We start from the raw sequence: 24,197 nt of genomic DNA, 5'->3' as shown, positions 1-24,197 counted from the left end.
AGAGCTCGTTCGAATCTAATTTAATAAGTGCAAGTACAAAATACAAGTTTGAACCACATACATTCGTCGCTATTTGCTGCTAATTCCTTACATCTTGAAATGCTTAGGTTGCGTTTAGTTACGGAAAAACAGTTTTCATTTTTCGTTTTTTGTTTTCCCTTTTCGATTTTCGTTTTCCGTTTTCATTTTTCATTGAAAAATTTAGAAAACGTGTTTAGTTAAACTTATTCATTTTTCATTTTCAGTTTTTGAAAATTAGAAAACGTGTTTAGATGTGTATTTTTCTATCGGTTTTTATTTTTAAAAAACGGTAGCGGTGGTAAGGTGTGGGTGGGGGTGGTGACGGTAGTGGGTCGGCGGCGGTGGTGGTGATGACAGGTGATGGTGGTAGCGGCGGCAATTGTGTCAGTGGTGGTGATGACAGGCGACAACGGTGGTGGTGGTGCTAGTGACGGGTTAGTGGCGGTGGTGGTGGTGATGGTAGGTCGGTGATTGTTGTGATGGTGTTGGGTGGGTGGGGGTGCGAGTGTGTGTTTGTGGGGGTATGTATGTATGTGTGTGTGTGTGTTTGTGGGTGGGTATGTGTGGGTTGGTGTGTGTGTGTATGGGTGAGTTGGTATGTGTGTGTGTTTGTGGGTTGGTGTGTGTGTGTATGGGTGGGTTGGTATGTGTGTGTGTGTTTGTGGGTTGGTGTGTGTGTGTGTGTGCGGATGGGTGTGTGCGGGGGTGGGTATGTATGTGTATGTGTTTGTGAGTGTGTGTGTGCGTTTGTGGGTGTGTGTGTGTGTCTGGATGGGTATGTATGTGTGTTTGTGGGTGGGTGGGTATATATGTGTATGTGTGTGGGTTGGTGTGTGTGTGTGTGTACGGGTGGGTGTGTGTGTGTGTGTTTGTGGGTGGGTGCGGGTCGGTGTGTGTGTGTGTGGTTATGTATGTATGTATGTGTGTGTGTGTTTGTGGGTGGGTATGTATGTATGTGTGTGGGTGGGTTGGTGTGTGTGTGAGTGGATATGTATGTGTGTGTGTGTTTGTGGGTTGGTGTGTGTGTGTGCTGGTGGGTGTGTGTGGGGGGTAGGTAGAGGTAGAGTGGGTGTGTGTTTATAAAAAAATTTTGAAATTAGAAAAATGTGGAAAACAATGATTATCAGTTTTCTAAAATTTTCCAACTTCTTTGTAATTTTAGAAAACGGAAAATTTTCATTTTCCGTGAAAAATTTAGAAAAATAGACAAACTAAACCTGTTTTCAAAATTCTCATTTTTCTTGGAAATTTTTTCCGGAAAACGGATCATTTTTCCGCAACTAAACGCACCCTTAGTTACTAAATGCGCATTACAAGGTGAATTTGAGATGGACAATTTGCACTCTTGCATAAGAGTGGCATCAAATTGAAGTTTCCAACTTTAACACTCAAATTTTGGTTAAAAACGAATCGTTAATCTTTCAAGAATGAACCTCCTGAGCCTTCTCCCACATACATATAATTGCAACAATCAACTGAGGCAGCCGCTTCGTTAACTTGATAGTTTATCATCTTTGCAATAGTTAAGGATGAGAATAATCAGGATCTGAAACAGAATCACACTGCTACTTTGTCTGGATAAAAGAATCTAACAGATGAAACTTCGTTTTTTCGGCTTTCTCTATTAAACTCATATATAACTAAAACTTGAAAACAACTACATACATATTACATATAGAGAAGATGGAAAAAATAAGTCAAACAATTTTCGCAACGAGATCAAATCTTGAAAGAAACTTGTTATGATTACAATCAAGCATTTCACTCAAACTGCAAGAAACATTCTTCTGTTTCAAAAGCTTCTCACGTCTCTCAAGTCGTTTCTTGAAACCATGGTGAAAAAACTCAGGATAATCAGCAGCTTCCTCAATTCCCCGATCCATCACCTCCACCAAAAACCTAATCCTCGGTTCCAACGAGTTCTTAACACTCTTAATCAAAACCGGTGGATATCTCCCCACTAAACTCGCTATTTGACCCGAAGCAAACCCACGGGTTTTCAAATAATCAAGATTCGGTTTCAAAATCTTATCCACATCTCTACATATAACTTCCGGAAAATTAATCACCACCTTTTGTAGATCCGATTTTGTTAACCCTAATGAAAGTAAAAACTCGGTTGTGGGCTGTATCCGCTTCTCAACATTGTACCCCATAATCGACGGGTATTTAACAAGGATTTTCCCGATCATTTTGTCTTTGGTCAAACCGATGTTTACAAGAAAGTCAACTACCCCTGAAAGCTTGGAATCGATGCTGTAGCTTATGATTCTAGGGTTATGAAGGATGAGTTTACCGAGTTGAGTTCCTGACACACCGAGTGACTCGAAGAAACCGAGGAGTGGGCAAAGTTTTTCTTCGATGCTGTGGGTTAAAATGTGGGGGAATTTGGTTATGGCGGAAGGGACTTCATCGGGTTTTGTTGAGAGAGTTGTGAGGCATTGGATCATTGGGATGAGTTTTTGGTTTAGATCGAGGGTCATGATTTTGGGACATTTTGTGATGATTGATGGAAGCTTTCGTTCTTGGATGCCAATGGATTTTAAGTAATCCCAGTTTTCAGATAGGTTTTGTTTTTGGACAGATTCCAGACGTTTGCATTTTCTCATGATTTCGTTAATGCCTTTCTCATGAAAACCTTTCTGCTTGAAGAACCATAATATGTGGCTGTTGCTGTTGCTGATGTCCATATGACCTGAAATTTAGGGAAGAAGGAAATGGAAATCAACAAAGCGTTTATACCTTAAATCAAACTAAAAATAATATGACAGATTCAACCCATTTAAGTGAAAATGGGTCATTAATAGTTCATAGAAACCTACATGTTTAGCAGTGTTTAACTAGAGATTATTAGCAGTTTATCAGGAAATGCTTAGACCACTACTTAACCTACATTACATTGTTAACTTCCCTCTTTTTCACCTCCAACTACTTGCAAACACTACAACCTAGACCCTCAACTTATGTTGAATGTTGCTTATTGTCCTTGGACATCACAAATTCATTTCAAATAATCACTACACTGTAAACAACTACTAAACATAAACGGAAATGACATCATTAAATCAGTAAACAGAATGTCATCATTAATCAGTAAAAATGTTCTGAGTTGTGAGTTCTGACCAGTGGAGTCGGGAAGGCGTCGTTGGTGTGCCGGATTCAAAGAAAGGCGTCACCGGTGTGCCGGTGGAAGGTGGCGGTGTGCGATTCTAGACGGTGGAAGCGATTGAATGTGTGGGAGTTGGCAGAATCAGAAAAAATGAGAATGGTATTGTGATTATCGGCGATGCCGTCGCTGCTGCGCAGGAGCCGGCTAAGGCCTCGCCGGTGGACTGTGACGTTATGCGATTGAACGGTGTGTGCGTCTGTGCGATTGAACGAGTGACCGAGAGAGAATGGATTGTGCCCTAGTTGTCTTGTGTGTTTGTGATGTCGTCCAACAAAATGAGATAAAACCTAGCTAAGTTTATTTTAATTTTGTATATAACAAATTTTTTTCAAAAAAGATATATAAAATATATATATATATATATATATATATATATATATATATATATATATATATATATATATATAAAATATTACATATATAAAAGACCAAGTAAAGGTACCGGAACTGACGGTTACTCAACGAGTAGCAGTTCCAAGATAATGAGAATCGAAACTAGAACCACTTAAGATGGTTCCAAAATTTTAGGAACAAGCTCGATGTTGATATCAGAACGTTTTTTTTTTTTTTTAATCATTCTCTTATGATGTCGTGCAAACCTGGAATTGTTGTAGATATTATTGCTAAACTCATGAACCGACTGTCATGCGATGTGTTTTGGTAGATGGTTAGATATTCATGTAGGAATAGAAGGGATCATTTGCTTTTACATTACGTATTCAGCAAAAAGGTTGTGACAAGCCCTTGAAGCCAAGTACAAGAATTAGTTTTTTGAAATCGAGGAGTCATAGTTGACGTTTGGGAAGAGGGAATTATGATTTGTGACGGGCTTCCAATTTGGTTAACATTTGCCTGCCTTGGATTATCGTTACACTTTCTGATTACGTGTGTTTCCTATGGTCAAGACAATTGAATCTGTAAAATTGCAACATGTTTTTAATGTATTAAAACATCTCTTCATGAGTAATTGGACGAGGATGCAGTCCGTATGTATCTATTATATTTGTTGGAGAATGGGTTCAATGACCGGTTAGCTCACCATTCTGTGAAGAAGAAGTATGTGGGTTTGATATCCAACTTTGATGATTCAACATGCATCATGTAGTTGGGGGATAATTTAGGATCGATTGTACACTCAACTAGAGATGGTATTCAATAAGCTTTATAGGCTTATTCATCATGTCAAAGAAAAAAACCCTAAAAAATAATGTACAACATCGGTGGGGTTTCATACGTTCTTAAGGTAAAATACATGATTATCATTTTAACGTTTTTTATTTGCTAGTATCCTGATATATGATTCTTTTAGATATGGACTTTATAGAGTTTTCCAGCCAACATTTTGTTTGGTGCACACCAACTGAATGTGATCCCTGAAGCTATTAAATAGTTCGGGCTTGGGAAATTGCAAAAACATCAATGCGACACGTTTCTTGATGTCGAGCGGGGATGATTATTTATATAAATTTCTCATTTTCCTCTACGTATAATGATGTTAATAATTAACATACAATTATGTTAGGAGGATAATAAGCTTATAGAAAAGTTGCAGTCGACAACAGATGAGAGTCATGCGACATGGTGGTCTTTTAGCTCTGCATGGATTGATCTTGATGCTTTACTTACTACCTACGTTCAAAGGGAACCATCTCTCACACCATCACCTCACATGTCACCTAATTATGAGCCTCCAAAAATAGGTACAACGCGATACTAACAAAGGTTCGTATGTATCTATTATATTTGTTGGAGAAGGGGTTCAATGACCGGTTAGCTCGCCAATCTGTGAAGAAGAAGTATTTGGGTTTGATATCCAACTTTGATGATTCAACATGTATCATGTAATTGGGGGATAATTTAGGATTGCTTGTACATTCAACTAGAGATGGTATCCAATAAGCTTTATAGGTTTATTCATCATGTCAAAGAAAAAAACCCTAAAAAATAATGTACAGCCTTGGCGGGGTTTCATACGTTTTTAAGGTAAAATACATGATTATCATTTTAATGTTTTCTATTTGCTGATATCCTGATATATGATTCTTTTAGATATGGACTTTATAGAGTTTTCCAGCCAACATTTTGTTTGGTGCGCACCAATTGAATGTGATCCCTGAAGCTATTAAATAGTACGGGCTTGGGAAATTGCAAAAACATCAATGCGACACGTTTCTTGATGTCGAGCAAGGATGACTATTTATATAAATTTCTCATTTTCCCCTATGTCTAATGATGTTAACAATTAACATACAATTATGTTAGGAGGATAATAAGCTTATAGAAAAGTTGCAGTCGACAACAGATGAGAGTCATGCGACATGGTGGTCTTTTGGCTCTGCATGGATTGATCTCGATGCTTTACCTACTACCTACGTTCAAAGGGAACCATCTCTCACACCATCACCTCACATGTCACCTAATTATGAGCCTCCAAAAATAGGTACAACACGATACTAACAAAGGTTCGTATGCATCCGACCTACCACCACAAACTAGATCAACAATAGATAAGGACCAACTCGTTATGAATTTGCAAAAGGAGCTTTAAGAATGTCGATGGTTGTTGGTGGCACATTATATGTTTACTATACAACACGATGTTGTGGTAGGCATACACATACTTCCTAGTAATAAGGGTCAGACAGGATGAGGACACCTCACAAGGGTTCGAGGTACATTGTTAATTAACTCTCGCACATTGTTATTTAATTTTATGGTATATTCATTATTGAATCATTAAAATTTTAATAGTATAGATTCGTCAAATGATTATATGGTGACAAGGTTACCCCCTTTGAGCAATTTATCACAGAGGATCGTAGTCCTTTACAGGATGATGACTTTTGGACACATAGGTTTAAGGTACATAAATAATTACATATGTTCTATTATACGTTGTTGTATTGTTAAAAACTTAATTATATTTAATCTTTTCTTTTTATAGGATGAAACTATTAAAACTATAAAGTAGTCGGATGACGGACTTGCGATATAAGTGTGAAACATCCCAAAAATACCAAAAAAAAACTTTTCAAGTTTTAAGTAATAGAACTCATCCATAAACATCACAAGTCAAGTAATCCAAAACATGGGTATATTGTTTTTATAAAAATATCAGAGTAAATCCCACAATCATGTAGTACGGATATCATCGGTAGATACTATGCAATCAAGCTGACTCCTTTCCCTTGCTATTAGAAGTAGTTGAAACATTTAAACACAAATCATAAGCACAAAGCTTAGTGAGTTCCTCAAAATACTATATACCATACATAACAGTAGGTCTCGTCCTATGAGTATGTTTCAACCCATGTGAATGTTATGATCTCACCATAGTCTTACAGTCACTTTTGTTGCTACACCCTCATTGCAGTATTTCCCGCCATGGTCTTCCATGCAAGTGTAGTGATCCCATCACACTCTTTCATACAGGTGTTGTGATCCCACACCAGTCTTTCATGCAAAAGTCACATAGACAATCTAGCATATCACGACACCTAGTATCCTACATAGTATAGTGATAAAACTCACATGATCAAGTAGTTGGAATCCTGTACTTGAAAGTCGCATTTAATCAGCTATACGAACCTCCTAACCATTTACAAACCAAACCTCATGCTACCACTTCAAACCTGTCAAAGTCTGACTACAACTCAAATTGGTTAAAAGTCAACGTTCAATGTCAAAGTAAACTTAGTAGATCACCACACCGTAGCCAACTACTGGTCACGTCGTGGCTACTCCACGACAAAAAAGTCGTGACTAATTCCACCACCACGTCGTGGCGAGCATGTCACCATGTCATTGTATCTCATCAGAATCAACTTATTTGATTAATCCCTTAATCCATTAAGACCCATATTCATACCTTCCAGAAAGCTTCCTTACACTCATATGTATCATAAAAATCCTTGCTTTGAGGACATGCATGTTTAATGCATGTCTTTTACTCAACGTAAGTCAAAATGAAAGGAATGGGATCAAAACCCCAATGCATAAGCTCAAAACTACATAACACTTTAGATCTGGAGCATTTAACCTTCTGGGGACCTCAAGGATCAATAAAGTTGGTAGCTTTATTGGATCTATCCACTCAAATCAATATAAACATGAAGAAATGTGCATAAAAACTAGATCAAGAAAACTAGAAGGTTTCGTTATTGTTTGTTCACCATTTTCTCACGTGTATAACGACAATGGAGTTTTAGATGCGCATATATTAGGACATTGATTTTGGGTTGGTTGGAATGTGATGTGGGTTATATACATGTATGATCATTACACATTAAACATTCAGTTAGGTTACTTACTTCATTGTATACATGTGTGATGTGTTGATTGGCATCATATCATGCACTGGATTTTATTGTCGATAGAGCGAAGGTGGTTGATGCTCGACGGACATTGATATTGATAGCTTTCAACACACATATATATGATTAGAGTGACATGGTTGATGGATCCATTACCCAGCTTGGTCTAAGTGTGATACGATATAAATGTATTTCGATTATATTACCCAAGTAACAATCACTTATAAGAAAATGCTATCTATTGATTAGCTAATTCCAACCTTTATGTCTTTGGGAGTTTTGGATTTCCAAACTTCACATTTACTATATATGATAGTTTTTTGGACGACGACTATTTTTTTGAATCTACATCGTGCTTTATAATTATGTGAGCCCTTATCCACAAACTGCTAGTGGGTATAAACTATTATAGTATCAAACTCATTGTTGTAATCTCCATTGAGAGTTTACACCCCCTTTGTAAATGGCACAAACATACCACAACAATCTCATGATAAAGAGATTGTGAAGTGTTCTTGTGTAGGGGTGCAAACGAGTCGAGCCCGAGCCGAGCCAGGTTCGGCTCGGGCTCGTTTAAGTTATATGAGGCTCGAGCTCGAGCTCAGCTCGATTCGAGCTTTCTTGTACTGAGCTCGGTTCGAGCTCGTAACGAATTATCCAAGCTCGACTCGGGCTCGGGCTCGACTCGTTTTTATCTGACGTGCCTAAATAAGATTAAGCTCAGCTCGAACTCGTTAAGAAGCTCGTTCACTAATACCCTAAATCCGTAATTCCTCTAATATATTTTTATATTAATATATATAAATAATAATAAATTATATTATGTAAAGGCTCGTTTAGGCTCGCGAGCCTAATCAAGCTTAATGACATAGGCTCGAGCTCGAGCTCGTTTAATAAACGAGCTTAATTTTAAGCTCGAGCTCGACTTGGGCTCGTTTAAAACCGATTTCGAGTCGAGTTTTTAATGATCCGATCCCGAATAACTCACGAGTAGCTTGGCTCGTTTGCACCCCTATTCTTGTGTTACTTTCTAGAGAGCTTATCAGTTGATCACTGGAAAATCTTTGAGCATAGAGGGTTACACCCAAATCTAAATCAAGTCATATCAAAGGTGATTTGCGAAAATTATATGTAATACAAAGAAAAAAGAATTAATATACATCCCTATTAACCTTGGGGCCACCGGTCTTTAGGAATTCTGGATTTCCAAACTTCACATTTACGATATATGATAGTTTCTTGGACGACAATCATTTTTTTTAATCTAAATCTTGTTTTATAGTTATGTGAAGCCCCTATCCACAAACTATTAGTGGGTATCAACTATTGTGGTATCAAACTCTTTGATGTTATCTCCATTGAGAGTTTACACACCCCTTTTAAAAGGCAAGACGTAGCACAACAATCTCACGATAAAAAGATTGTGGAGTGTTCTTGTGTTACTTTCTAGAAAGCTTGATCAGTTGATTGGTGGCAAATCTTTGAGGATAGAGGGTTGCACCGAAACCTGAATCAAATCATATCGAAGGTGATTTGTGAAAATTGTATGTGGTGGGAAAAAAAATACAAGTTGGAACTAGTCCACTTAGCTAACAGGGTTTCTAACAATGGGAACTGAAACTCAAACATATACTAACTCATTCTAAAAAAAAGATCCATTTATATTATTATTTAAACATATTGAAGTTTATGTAGTTATTATTTTTTACAATAGATTTAAGTATTTCCATGCAATTCTATATTTATAACAGTTTTTTTTTCAAAACTAAAAGTTAACAACTGCTTAACCAACTACTAATTTAAACTTCCACAAAAAATACAAAAATACTTCGGAATGGCATTATGCAATTCCAAAAACTCTGGAATGTATAATTCCGGGCAATGCGGTCAAGTAACAAAACAAAAAAATGGTTATTTTTGTCAAAATTGACATTTATATTAGTTACATTACTCAATTTCCCTTAAATTTTACAATACAATGCAACAAACCATGGACAAACAATTGACAAGCCATTCAAGCAAACTACAACTGGGATATTAACCACTTTGACACACACAATGATTAAAGATATCAAAATTGAAAAGTTTTAAATCAAGGTAACAAATGATAAATGTTTTTATACGACACTTAAATCACAAACTCATGCAATATCACAAGCATATCCCTCAAACAGATGTACACTAATAATACCATCCGTAAAAACCCACCAAAACCATACTATTTCAACGACACAAAACAAACCATGCAATATGATGACAAAATCAAAACCAAATGTTTTCACCAAAACCCCAATAGACCTAATTCAAATATAAAACCACCCATCAAAGTTCTCGTAGTCTGGACACGTGATCAAGAAGGAATACTTAACCTCATAAGGCTACATTTTAAGTTGAGGAAGCAGGGGAAGCTTCTTCCTTCTTCTTCTCCTCTGACTCTGCTGCCTTTTCAGGCTCTTTCTCCTCCTTCTTTGGTGCATCAGCAGATGCCTTTTTGACTTCTTTTCCTTCTTCTTCTGTTTTATCTTTAACAGTCAAATTCTCCAGCAGTCCAGCAGCACTTGAGGCATCTTTGTTCTCCTCCTCCTCCTTCTCCGGCTGCTGTGACTCTGCCACTTCTTCAACTGTTTCCATGAACTTTTTGCAATCTGAAATCAAAGAAAATAACAGCACATAATTACATTGACAGAGAAAAAGATCCAAATTAAACACATTTGACAGAAATTAAACTTCAACTTACTATCAACTGATCCGAATCTAATACAGAAAAGTTCGTCTTTAAGTTCACCATCAGAAAAGTCGGCAGCATGCCACACGCATGACTTGTCATTGCCAGCGTGTTCTTGAACCGATGTCGTCGGTAGAACTACAGCAATAATATCACATTGCATAATAAGCATATGAAAATCGACATATGGAAACGACAATTGTAATTTATACATACCGAGATGATTGGCGCAGATCTTTAGGGTTTTTGATTGACGCATAACAAGACGAACTTTTCCAGTTTCTTTATGCTTTAGAAGCTTAACGGTTCCGGCGCCTCGTTCTTTCCACTGATTCCCGTCCTTGTCGAATCTATACAACTTCGACTTACTGAAATCGTGAAATATAAAGTTATAATATAGAATAAACCATACAAACGTGTAAACTCGGATCGAGATCGAATACTCACAGATCGAGTATTGCATCCTCGTTTTCTTCACCGTTAATGACCTCGACTGCTTCAAGCCTGACGATGGGAGCAACCTGCGCTCCGGTGTCTTCGTCTTCGGTGGCGGCTTCCTCCTCCTCTCTGTGTTCGGGATCATTGATAGCCATTGTAGTTGAGGATCGAAGATGCCGAGACCTGAGAGCGTCTGTTAGGGCGAAAATCGAGGGCGGGCAAAGGGTTTATATGGGAAACGCTGGAGAGGCGTCAGGGTTACGCAGCGGACGGAAAGGTTGCCCACGTCATTTTTTATTTGACAACGAGTTTTTTTTTTTTTTTTTGGTTGCCGAGGCTATCCCGTATAAACTATAAGAACCGTCTCATGGTCTATGTGGTCATGGAAAAAGTCCGTGCACACTACACCAACCATTGGTGGTTCAGTGTGTTCATGTTGATTTTTAGTGGGTAGCACACAGGACAACGATCTTTTTTTTTCTCAGGACAACATTCTTCTTCTTTTTTTTCTTCTTCTCTCTCTTTTGCGTGGTCGTCTAGGGTAAACCAACAATGGTTCGTGGCTGGTGATGGTCTCATGGTTCCGTTGTTCGCGATACGTATAGCGGAATGTCTAACATATGCTACTTATCAAAGTTATCATATTAATCAAACTAGACTTGAAGTTTGGAGGTTTCATCGTGATATTCACATTCGTTTGTGAAAACAACATGTTCTATTTGAGGGTTGAAGTAACACTTGATGCAATTGAAATCACTTAGTCCAAAAGAATGACCCGTTAGAGGTGTTGAATAAAGTGTTAGATTAGATGTTTAAATCAATAACTAAATTGATATATATTTAAACTTTTAGCAAAGTTTTTTTTGGATTGCCCCCAAACATGATAATTGGATAAGATGATTTTTAGAGATAGAGAGAGACATTGATTTATTGATTTATTATATGATTAATATATAGTAATAAATAATTTATTAATATATTGTGAGAATAATATATTAATTAGAAATAGTATTATTTAATTAAAAATTAATCAGAAATTAATTAGAATTAATGTCGAGATTATTTGGATTAATTAAAAGTACAAGGACCTAAGTTGTAATTGTTCAAAAGTTGAACAAAAAGCATTCTAAAAGCTTCTTGAATGATGGACGGTTTTATGGAGCAAATTAAAGGTTTATGGAATATTTCACACATACACACACACACACACACACACACACACACATATATATATATATATATATATATATATATATATATATATATATATATATTGGAAAAGTAAATATACCCTTAAGGGTATATAAGCTTAGGTACCCAAACTCACTATAATTAGTTGTTTTGTTTGATATATTCATTATAATGTTATTAAACTTCAACATAGTATTGTGAGTTTGGGTACCTAAGCTTATATAACCTTAAGGGTATATTCACTTTTCTCATATATATATAACATGAATAATTACGAAATCAGATTGATAAATGATTTATCTTATTTCCTAATAAAGGAGCCTTAGCTTACAGTTTTCAACCCTATGTTATTCTAAGAGAACCCTAGCCGAATTTTGTGGAGCCTCCATCACCTCTCTTATTCATCCTTTGTTAAGTGGTGTTTGTGACTCCATTAGAGGTACAACGCTTGGGGTACTAAGCTCTTAAAGGTCAATATCAAGTTATTAACAAGAAATGTATTCTTCTAACCCTAATATTATGTAGATCTCGTTTTCTTGTATGTTAGATTAGGGTTCATGCTTTGGCAAATTAATTTGCATGTATTACTTGAGAAAAAAACTAGATATAAAACAATTAGGGTTGCATGTGCACATAGAAATGCAGATATGCTCAAAACCCATCACTATAAATTGGGTTCCTTAGCTTCATATTTTGGCCACACTTTTTACCAAGTTTATAGCCGAAAATCTTCCCTCTCATCATCTCTCTTCAAGTTTCCTTAATTGCTAGGGTTTGGTTGTTGACCATCAGAGACACGGGATTTCTGGTGCTTGCTTCCAAGAGCAATTGAATAATGAATTCATTTATTATCTACAAGAATAATCAAAAAGTATGCAATCCCTAACTTGTTTAAGATTTTAAAAAAATAGCTAGGGTTTATAAGGTTCTTGTTGTTCAATAAAATGTTACTTCAATAGTGTTATGACTTATATCTAATAAGCTGCATGTACCCTTGAGAGTATAAGGATTATTCCGCTTTATTACATGTAAAAGCTGTAACAACCCAAATTTTCAATCAAATTTTTTTCATTTTAAAATAGCAAATTCATTTCCATAAATTATAAAATTCCAATCACAATTGTTTTCAAGATCCATAACATCATATATATTATTCATAAAATTAGAGTGTCCCAAATGAAACGCCAGAGAGTGCATGTCGCGCCATCACGCCAGACTCTGCCCTTTGATCCTGATGTAGCTGAAACAACCAACAAATTGTAAGATAATGCTTAGTGAGTTCCCCATAACATACCCCACACAATCCACATTATCACATAAACCAAATTAGTTATATTAACTACATATACCAAATAAGCCATGCATACATACATATAAGGATGCCATGAAAACCCTCCAAGGTCTTACACCAGGTGCTATTGGAACCCCCACGTGTTCTTAACCCGTTGCCATGGGAACCCCCACATGGTCTTAACTACCTGCCATGGGAACCCCACATGGTCTTCACTAACTGCCATGTGAACCCCCACATGGTCTTAGCTAACCAAAGAAATATCATGCAAGCTAAACATATAAACATATTAGGATGCCATGGAAACCCTCCAAGGTCTTGCATTAAATGTCATGGGAACCCCCACATGGTCTTAATCTACCGCCATGGGAACCCCCTGGGGTCTTCCATGCAAATGTCATACCAACATAACACGTAACCAACTAACACTCCACATATCACATAATAAACCGGCCTTGGTGCCTTTGACCCATTGGTATGGTGAGAAGACTCGCCTCTCAAGATATGCTGAACCAGTAAAAATCAAATCCCAACTCATAACTTCGAACTCAACCGCCTACAACCACCCTGCAACTAATTTCAACAAAACCCCTAATTAACAAAGATACACTTAAAGTCAAACTTGGTTAGCCCTGGTCCAAGTCAAAATCAACAGTCAAAGTCAACAATCCATGTTGACCCCAACACGTCAAGTGCACTTGATGACTCATCGAGTTCCTTCAGTTCTTAGAAAAACCAAGGAAAACCCTAGCCAACTCGCCGAGTTGATAGGACCACTCGTCGAGTTCACATTATCTCTAGAGGATCGGGGAAACCCGAGTTAACTCGCTGAGATGGCAATGTAACTTGTCGAGTTTTCCTAGTCTTAACACATTCAGCCACTTTTCCAGCGAGTCCAAAGCCCGAAACCATAGATCTGATCCCCTATGATGAAAATACCACATAAAGTTGCTAACTTTATGTCCATGCACGACATTAAGGGGCTAAAACACTCAATCATAGCCTCTTAAGGGGTTTAGGGCATGAAATAAGGCCATGACTTGATAAAGATGGCAACTTTATGTCAAAAGAGGCCATGAGATGTCAAGATTTGATGTCATAGCTTTATGACATGCTTAAATCCAAGAATGGTCCCAAATGGGGCTAATAATGACCATAAACTCCCACATGAAGAAATCTATTAAATAAGTGACCAAAGTATCAACTTTTTACCTCAATATGGATGCCACAACAGCAAAGACATCGGATCTACAACCTCTCCCTTCAGGTATGCACCTCTTACTTCAAGCCTTCTTCAAATAACTACCAAAATGCACACTTTAAGCTCTCACACACTTAAAATGATAGGAAAAGCACGAACTAGGGTTTCTATAGACAAAGGGGTGATGAGGGAGGCTAACAAAGAGGTTTAAGGCCTTTAAATATGGTACAAACCCTGAAAATTAGGGTTTTCCTTTCCATAGTCTACTCGTCGAGATGGGGCTCCCCAACTTGTCGAGTAGAGTCCTTAGTCCGCGTCCAAATGAATTTCTACAAGACGAGTTGGAGCTCCCCAACTCGTCGAGTTCCAGTCCAAAACCCTAAAATATGGAGAAATAAATATTACCTAGACCAAGTGTTACAAAGTCCATCAGTGGTATCAGAGTGTATGGTTGTCTAAAGATTGATATTACATTGCTTGAACTTTAACAAACCCTACTTGGGATTTGGCAGAATCGACATTCTGTCACGGTACCATGTCATGGTCCTTTCTACTACGACGTAGGGATCTTCAGATCCATATTTTTCTTCGTTTTGCCACAACGTGACATTGATTGTCACGTCATCGTGAACCCACTGATCAATGAATTGTTTTTTGCTTAATTCAAATTGATTAGGATAATTACTTTGGATAATATTTTTTAATTGTATAAAACTGAATATTTATCTTGGTAATCAGATATCCTATATCTTGAATTTTGTGAAATATCCATATGATTAATTACATTTGATTATTTTGTTAATTAAAAGATTAATATTATAATTATATTTGGTTTAAAGATTAATTAATTAATTGTTTAATTTGGATAATTAATATTTAAACCTTGTGTTTTTTAAAATGTTTTAAAATACACCCTATACTTATATTATTAGAGGTTTAATATATATATATATATATATATATATATATATATATATATATATATATATATATATATATATGTATATATATATAAGAATAGTCAGTTAAATTGCTAGTACGCCTTATTCACGAAAACCCATAATATAAGGATAGTTTAAAGAAGTGGCCTATAAAATGACAGCTATTGAGTGTCCACTCTCACTCACCTCTCGCTTGCATGGTGGAGGGTCACTAGCCGAACGAATTTGATAGGACATAATCTTATTAATGCGTATAATGATAAAAAGTAACTAAACCTTTAATAAAATCTCACTCTAGTTACTTTAGGAAAATGTGAAAAGTATGTTAATCCATGAAAACACACATCATGTTGTATATGTCGTTAGTGGAGTGTGTGTGGTTAATCGACACACTAACAATGACTACAAAGAAACATGATGGGGATATCAAAAATTATCCTTGTTAATGGAGCGTGTGTGGTTAATCGACACATCAATGTGAAATGATAAATGACATCGAGGTTATCAAGCGGGTTTGCATGGTTGTTTACATCTCGTTTGTGATCCTCGACATCCTAAATCACAAAAGTGAGCATAATTCGAGATTAAACATGTCGTTGATAAGATTCAATGAATCTCAAAAAATCGAGGAGTTTCATAAGATTGAAATTGGTAAAAGCCTTACCTACCTAAAATAGATTCGAATTTGATTACGACATCCTTCTTCAAAGTTCAAATCGAAAATATGGATCCTAGCCTCAATTTAAATTTTGGGTTAATAATTAAGGATAAAAATCAACTAACTTGAACTCCTTTTAAGAAAAGGGTAAAATTATCTTTTTTTAAAAAGTTCAAACAAAATCGGACCAAACTCGCAACAAAATTAATAGTTTGGACCTTTGATGCTAGTCCAAACTTTTTTGGACCAAAGTGGCAATTTTCAGCTAACCACAAGGACATTCGTGCAGTTTTGTCTAAATTTTTCGATTTAATAGAGTGCGTTCTTCTGGATGATTTGTTTGCTTTCTTTGTTTATAAAAGAACAAAGAATTAAAGAATGTTATTATTGTTGAATCGTACAAGGCCAATTTGGTAAACCCTTCGAGGTAATTACATTTTGTTTCATATGTAGTATCTGATATCTATGGGAGAACATTTGGGATTTGGACGCTTCTTACTTGCACTATATGTTTCCTTTGTGCATTAAAAAAAATTCTTCTCATATGTATACTTTTCTTTTCTGTAGAAACTTTTTCAATGAAAGATTGACATTGAACTGCATGAATCATAAGCCAGAGGCATATGAGCTTGTATCATTGGGATTGAAGGTTGGGTAACTTTTAAATAAAACTATTGTGCATTTTTTTAAATTTACTTTTTATATCAGTTCCATTGGCATATTGTTTATTCATTATTTCACTTACTAAATTATAGAATGACTTGAAAGCCATTTTTGTTGGGATGTCTATGGTTTTCACTACTGATCATAGTACAAATTGGCAATAAAATGTTATAGGAATGCTCTAGGATAACATTGAAATACTTAGAGACCTATCACTTTTACAGATATCTCCCTATCAAATAAACAAAACCAAAACTCCACTTGTCCATTCAAAACACCAGAATAATTCCAAAGTAAAATACCGATAATACCCCTACTTTGTTTCAACTACAAATCAACATATATAGAACACCCTGTTTTCTTTCCATTTACTCGATGATAATAGTTGTACATATTAACTCAAAAATTTATTACATACCTGATCCATAGCATGGTATTATGGTATCCAATTTAGTATATAAGGCATCATATCAATTGCATTCAATTTGATCGTATTCTGCTCAATATATAATTCAAACATATGATATCAATCGTTTCTTTATAGCATCGTGTTTCCAAGGTTTACAATCATCACATTCGAAAATCGTCCACTAAATCCCAGACTTCAATCCTTTCGTTACCTTTATAAAAAACCTACTTTTAGATTGTTTATCTTTTGTTTCTTCTTGTGTGTTTTTTTTAATTTTTGTGTTGTTCTTTTTCACATCAGTTTATGCTTCTCAATGTGCATTCATGTGTTGATCATAATCGAAAATTGTTTATGCTTCTTAATGTGTATGCGTGTGTGTGACTGCTTAACTGTTGCTATTTATCTTTATGAACTAAATTGTTTTTAAGCCCATGTTTCCTAGTCATGGAGAGAACATGGCGACCTTTATTTGCTCCCTTGCTGTTGCTATTTCTGTTTAATATTAACCATCATCTTGATCTGAAAATGCATGTGCTCGTTAGGATGTTGTTCTTACATGGTTGTAGTGATATCCATAACGAAAGTATTACTTTTAACATGAAACTTTTATTATTGTAACAGCCCGAAATTCAGGTACCACCAATTAGCCCTTCATCTTTTATTCATTTGTCATTTTTGGGCCTTTGTGTAGGGCAAGTACGTTGGGCGTACAAGGAGTACACTGCGTGTACTCGCGTGCCTCATTAAAACGCTTCATCACCCGGGTACGCTGGGCGTACCCAAGGTTATCCCGGGCGTAACCGGTTCAGACCCAAAACCCTAATTTGGGTTGTTGGCTATAAAAGGAATGAGATGGCTTGGTTCCTCAGCCACCATCCTTCAGAAAGAAACCCTAAGAGATTTGTTCCTTCATTCATAGCTTGTTTGTGAGTGTTCTATGCTTTGAGGTGTCATTTCAAGGTAGCAAAAGAGAAGAGGAGTCCATTGTGGAGGCTAGAAGTTGGTGTACAGGTGTAGATCCGTGGATAGCAAAGGTTGGAGCTTCTTCCTAAGGTATAAGTTCAGATCTTGCCTTGTAGTTCTTATGGTATGCTTCATGGACCAATTTCTAGGGTTTTGGTCCCAAAGATGGAGACTTTATAAGTAAGTAGTCTCCATTGGCTTAGATATATCATATTCCTGGTCCAATTGAGTTGTATGTTCATAAAAATGTAATCTTGGACGTAAATGATTAGCCATGCATGAGATCTAGATCTTTTGAGTTGAAAAAGAAAGGTATTAGAGAGTGTAGGAGCCTTTACAACCATGCTAAGGCTTAAAGGTTTCAACTTTATGGGTTAGGAGGCTTAAAGAGAGCCGGATCTAGAAGTTGAAGAAGTGTCTTAACCATTTAAGACCAGAAATAAGGTGTGGCTGAATTTGGGTATTACGTTGGGCGTAACTCCCAGTACGCGCAGCGTACGGGGTTGAGACCCCGATTGTGGTTCAGTGATGTACGCCCCGAGTACAGAAGTTGGTACGCCCCGCGTATTGTGGTATGCTGACTTTCGTTGACTTTTAGGGTTTTGGTCAACATGTGGACTTTGAGTCAAGGAGGGGTAAAACGGTCTTTTACCCCTCTGAGGAATAATAAAAGGGTGAAGCCTAGTCTTAGAAGTCTATATTAATTAGAATGAGTTTTTTCACTATATTGTACCCGGAAGGGTATTATTGTGTGACCGGAGGGTCGGATATGTTATGAGTTGTATGCATTGTATATGATAAGTTAACCGTTTGTATGTGCTATGTATGCTATGTTTGATATGGGCCGGAAGGCATTATGTTATGGGCCGGAAGGCATATATGTTATGGGCCAGAAGGCATTGTGATGTGGACCGTAAGGTCGACGCGGGTAGGACCGGAAGGTTTACCGGGTCGGGACGGAAGTCCCCTGAGACACATGGATCGGAAGGTCATGGCCTGGAAGGGCGTATGTGCGTAAGTAGTATTTTGGGGAATTCACTAAGTATTTATGCTTACAGTTGTTGTGTTACATGTTTCATGTACTAGCGAGGACCATGGGAAGGCGCCGACGTGATCTGTACACACTAGCGGAGGATTTATTTATGATCTTGGAATTTATATGATTTGTATTATGTTGTGATACATTGGATTTTATGACTTGATTTGGATGAAAACATGTTTTAAGAAATGAAAATTTTGTTTGGAAAATTCACGTTGTTACAATTATTATTTTTTTAAACACAAAACTGAGAAATCAAACCTAAAAAATGTTGATTGGAGTAATGTTATTGACTGATTTGATACGAGCACTGAGTGGATAGATATCGCCATATGTGACATTCCATTCGAAGAATCTGTATGGATCTTTAGCGCCGGTAATGACGATGAGGAAACCACGACAGTGATAAAAACCACCATATTTCGCGACATCATCTTCATCGGCGATGGTGATTTACTCAAATACTTTCTCTCTCTATTTTCGAGAGAAGCGAAATGAGATTTGAGAAGATTGAAGTAAATGAGGAATTGAAGTGTTGTACAGAGTGATGGAGGTGCAGTTGCTTCTATTGGGAAGGAGAGGATTAAAAGAAGGGGGTGAAGATTCCAGAGTGAAATTAAAAAGAAAACAAAAAAAAAAATCAAAAGTATGTCTGCTGGGAATATATATTTTTTTATATTTTTTTTTCAAATGATTTTATGAGTAATATATTTCTACATGAATTCTCGATGTTAAATTATATGTATTTCTTAATCGTATATATTGAAATATAAAGTTTTATTGAAATATAAAGTTTTATATGGGTTTTTAACAACTTTTTCATAAGAACATATACTATTTCCGGTATAACATATATTATTTCCATATTTGTTTCTTTTGTGTATTTGTTGTAACACAATACATAATTTACTTGTTTGCCCCTACTCGAGTAATTACTTTGTAATAAATCATATTTCTACAATATTTTCCAAATATACCTATAATTTATGTAAATAAAAACTTAATTTTTTTTTCCAAAAACTAGCATGTAATTTACTTAAATCGGTTTTTATGCATATTTTGTTATAAATTCGTTTTTAACAATAAAACTTTACAAATAACGCAAAAAATATTATTGAAGTTTCAATTTACAAATGTGTGGCATATGTGTGTGTATTGATGGTGTAAAGGAAGGACATAAATATGTTTTTAAATAGTTTGATTAGCAATATATATGCAATAAAATTCTAAAAAGTTAACAATTAAGGCATTGTACTTTTCATTTTTTAAGTTCATTTATAGCATTGTACTATTTAAATGACATAATTTTGATGTGTCTAGTCAGATTCTTAAAAAATGATAATTTTTAAGTACATAGTAGCATCCTACTATGTAAAAGTCAAAATGTTGAGATATTTGGTCAGGTTCTTTTTAATTAGTAAATTTGTTGATTTAAGTATTGTACTTTGAAAGTAAAGTACATTGTTATAATGCAAGAAATGTTCTCTATGGGTTACTCATTTCAATCAAGTAAAACAGGAGAAAAAAAGTGTGTTTTCATTCTTTTAAACGTGCATTATAGGTACAAATGAACTTACTTGGATCGTTTTGATCATTTTGACCATTTAAGTCTATTTTGATCATTTTGCTCAAAATGTCCATTTTACTCATTTCAATTAGTTGAAACATAAAAAATTAGTATTTTCATCATTTTAAACTTTGCATTATATGAACAAAAAAAACACAATAGGACCGTTTTGGTCATTTTGAACATAAGTCTATTTTTGTCATTTTGGAACAATGCTAATTTTGTTCATTTCAATCGGGTATAAAAAGTTAGTATTTGAGTCATTTTTTAACTTGCCATTACAAATATAAAAGAACACATTTGAACCGATTTGGTCATTTCAAGTTTGGTTTTTTTTCGTTTGGTAAAAAATGATAATTTTAGTCATTTTTCTCAATTTCAAAACAGAAAAAAAGTATTTTGGTCTATGTATTGAATGTGTAACAAAAGGAAACTATGTAAAATGTCAATTTTGCCATTTTTCAATCCTTTTGTTCAGATCTAGAAAATTTAAATTTCAATTACAACCTCAAACTTTTAGAAAAATTAAAAAGCAGCCTTCAGTGTTTTAGTTTACCTGCTATAAAAGGTGTTTAGGTAGCCATAAAACTTTGGATATTTTGCATTTTCTTTGTTTCTAAATAAAACCAACGCCAAATTGAAAAGTACAACTTTCCTTTTGTTTGATACCGTTTGGTTCCTATTTTTGGTGGTTTTTTTGTTGGGACTTTTTTTTTGAGGGTTTTTTTTGGCTTTTTTTTCCAGTTTCGATTTGCACTTTTTTTGTGTTTAAACCATACTAATGGCAAGAGTAAACTATCTTACTATAAACCGAAAATAAACACACATATTTATGTTTATAAAATGAGGGTATTACATTGTAAATAAATAAATACATAACATACATGTATACACTACAAAGAGAAAAAAAAAAAGATGAAAATGCCCTCCACCAGACATCAAAACAAAAATCACTTCACCATTTGATAAAAGACAAAAATGCCCTCACCAACCTTATGAAGATAACTTTAGAAAGCTTGTGTAGTGTCATTTAATTCCATGGGATGTAATAAATGCAGCCTAAATTACATACCATACCACTATTTTAGTTGATGCTACAATCCTCTTCAATCTCTTAGGGTATTTGATACAGTTGTACATCTTTAAATTACATACCACTATTTAAGGGATTTTGAGTCGAAATACTTAAAATTAATCAGGTTTTTATAAAAAAGGTTGTGTTATTAATGATTTTAAGTCAAATGACCAACTTAGAATCAGTGTTAGACAAACACTCTTATAAATAATATAATTCTTTTATAAAATTTATACCCTTGTTGTAACATAGTAATAAATATATCCTTACAATATGTACCTTTTCTTTTTTATCCTTCTATGTACTTGCCATTTCATTACAAAAGGAGTTATTATTTATGAAAGATTTTCATTTTTCACTTACACAATTGGTGTCTTTTCCCACCCGATTTCAGGCACAAATGTGTGAGTTGGCAGGTTTTGTTGAAAATACACAGCAATTGCTGACTTAGAAACCTAATAATCAGATGAATTGGATTGGTTTTGCAATTTCTCATCATTTAAACTCAAAGTAAGTTGTGGGCTTTTGTCTTTTTTTTTTTAAAATTGAAAATTTGTTTTTTAGACATTGCATACCATTAAAAGATTAAAATTCTTTATAGTGCTCTACTTATAAACTACAATGCTATATATAATATGAGAATACATTGCTTTGGTTGTAACCATCTTACCCCTGATTTCTTTTCTATTTTTGGTTTTGGAGCACTATCGCGTCACTTTATTTTCCGGTGATGTATGCTTGTCATCTCAGGAAATGTACATCAACATATATTTCTTGAGCTATTTTTACAAATTTACCCCTGATACTTATTTGAAAATTTTAGACGCAATTTCCAACTTCCAAGGTCAGACTCCTATAGTTGCTAACTATAACGGATGCCACTCACTTCAGACTTCACATTAGCAGATATAAAACCCATTTACATACCCAAAACATAACCTGGCAAAAACCATGGACAAGACTACCAAAGTTTAATTCCATTTAAAACCCGAAACCCAATTTAGTATCCAAAACAAGACCCGATACAACAAAAAACAGCAAGGTTTTCGAGTTAGAGAATCCAAATTTTTTGTCTTCGAACTTCAGGAGATACAAAACTTATTTTGACCATGAAAAAAATATCAAACACAAATCATTAAAAAAATTTGAGGAAACATAATACGGCAGCAATGTATAGAAAGATGAAGAACGATATAAAGCTCAGTCCCTTAGATGTTCATAAATTGCGATCATGCTCGCAAATCATTACAGGTCTGTATTGACTCATCATCGCCAATCATTCTCACAAAAATCATACACCATGAAACTATAATCAATAGAAAACAAAAGCCAATTAGAACTTATTATATATGATTGACAAATAAATGTAGCTGTACTAGTGATCTAGAACGAATGAATTTCGAAGGAGATTAAAAAGTTCAGAACAACACGCTTGATCTTGCTTCTAGGGAACGAGTCGGACAGAAACGGAGAAAATTCACGCCGACCAGATAGCGAAGCCGTAATCAGATAAACGTAAATTGCAATCAATAAGATTGATGATGAACGGAGATCGAAGAATTTCAATAACAGAAGACAAAATTTGAAATAAAACCCTAATTACAGATGCGATGATAATGAAGACCGGGGGTCCGGGTTTATGTAGAGATGGAACCAATCACATCCAACGGTTCACACGTTCGATCATTACATGAACGGCCGATATTGTAACAAGTCTTTAACCCTAGCAACCATGTCAAGTTCTATTTGTAAATTCGTAACCGAATATTTACCGATGGCTTTAGTATAAATATAGACCAAATTGTAAAAATGTTTTTTGTGGTTTTCTATTTTATATGGTTAACGACTAAATCTTAAAAAAGTTACGGATTTTGTCTTTTTCAACAACTTGGTCCTCTCTGGTTAATTTTTACCTTTTGACCGTTAACAATTTACTTTCTAAGGACAATTTCTACACTTTTTGTATTTTTACCAAACTATATACATCAATTTTGCATTATTTCCTTTTAATTTTATTGAATTACAGTATAATATATATATATATATATATATATATATATATATATATATATATATATATATATATATATATATATTAATATTAGACAAAACTTCAAAAAGAGAAATTAAATATTCTCCTACTATTTGTTCCTATTTTTCCTCTTACCATATCAAATGTTGACAAGTGGATTAAATGATTATTAATTTCATTAAATATCTAATTAAATATGACACATATCAACATTTGATATGGTAGGAGGAAAAGTAGGAACAAATGGTAGTAGGATATTTAATTTCTCCTTCAAAAATGGTCTTTGTGGTTTTCGAAAATATCAAGTTTAATCCATAAGTTCAAAAAACCTCACAGATGGCCCCTGTGGTTTCAAAACTTTTAACATTTAGTCCTTCCGCCTAACTTCGTCAGCTTTCTATCGTTAAGTGAGGGGTATTTTCGTCATTTCAATACACATGGACCATTTATGAGGTTCTCTCTATTTAAAAAAAGAAAAAAATATATAATTATTTAATTAAA

At 35.0% G+C, this 24,197-nt stretch overlaps 1 protein-coding gene, 1 non-coding gene and 1 pseudogene across 3 annotated transcripts; all 3 read right to left on the bottom strand.

Moving 5' to 3' along the window:
• Positions 1 to 1,509: 1,509 nt before the first annotated feature.
• LOC145012873 (transcription termination factor MTERF6, chloroplastic/mitochondrial pseudogene) lies at positions 1,510 to 3,457 on the bottom strand (annotated as a pseudogene). Its single transcript, XR_013664699.1, has 2 exons — positions 3,145 to 3,457; positions 1,510 to 2,716 (listed from the first exon to the last, which is right to left on the bottom strand). The product of XR_013664699.1 is annotated as a transcription termination factor MTERF6, chloroplastic/mitochondrial pseudogene (transcript).
• Positions 3,458 to 9,562: 6,105 nt separating this feature from the next.
• LOC145011637 (ran-binding protein 1 homolog b-like) lies at positions 9,563 to 10,969 on the bottom strand. Its single transcript, XM_078970376.1, has 4 exons — positions 10,676 to 10,969; positions 10,445 to 10,596; positions 10,241 to 10,366; positions 9,563 to 10,148 (listed from the first exon to the last, which is right to left on the bottom strand). Exons 1-4 carry the CDS (start codon positions 10,819 to 10,821, stop codon positions 9,889 to 9,891), a joined length of 684 nt encoding a protein of 227 aa, XP_078826502.1. The 5' UTR covers positions 10,822 to 10,969; the 3' UTR covers positions 9,563 to 9,888.
• An 11,889-nt stretch (positions 10,970 to 22,858) lies between these two features.
• On the bottom strand, positions 22,859 to 22,941 carry LOC145013408 (small nucleolar RNA SNORD25). Its single transcript, XR_013664969.1, has one exon. It is a non-coding gene; the product is annotated as a small nucleolar RNA SNORD25 (small nucleolar RNA).
• Positions 22,942 to 24,197: the final 1,256 nt, after the last annotated feature.

Source organism: Lactuca saligna, chromosome 8 (assembly GCF_052625555.1).
Source record: "Lactuca saligna cultivar CGN05327 chromosome 8, ASM5262555v1, whole genome shotgun sequence".
NCBI classification, from domain to species: domain Eukaryota; kingdom Viridiplantae; phylum Streptophyta; class Magnoliopsida; order Asterales; family Asteraceae; genus Lactuca; species Lactuca saligna.
Note: the sequence above shows the minus strand (reverse complement) of the source record. Positions and strands in the feature narration are given on the sequence as shown.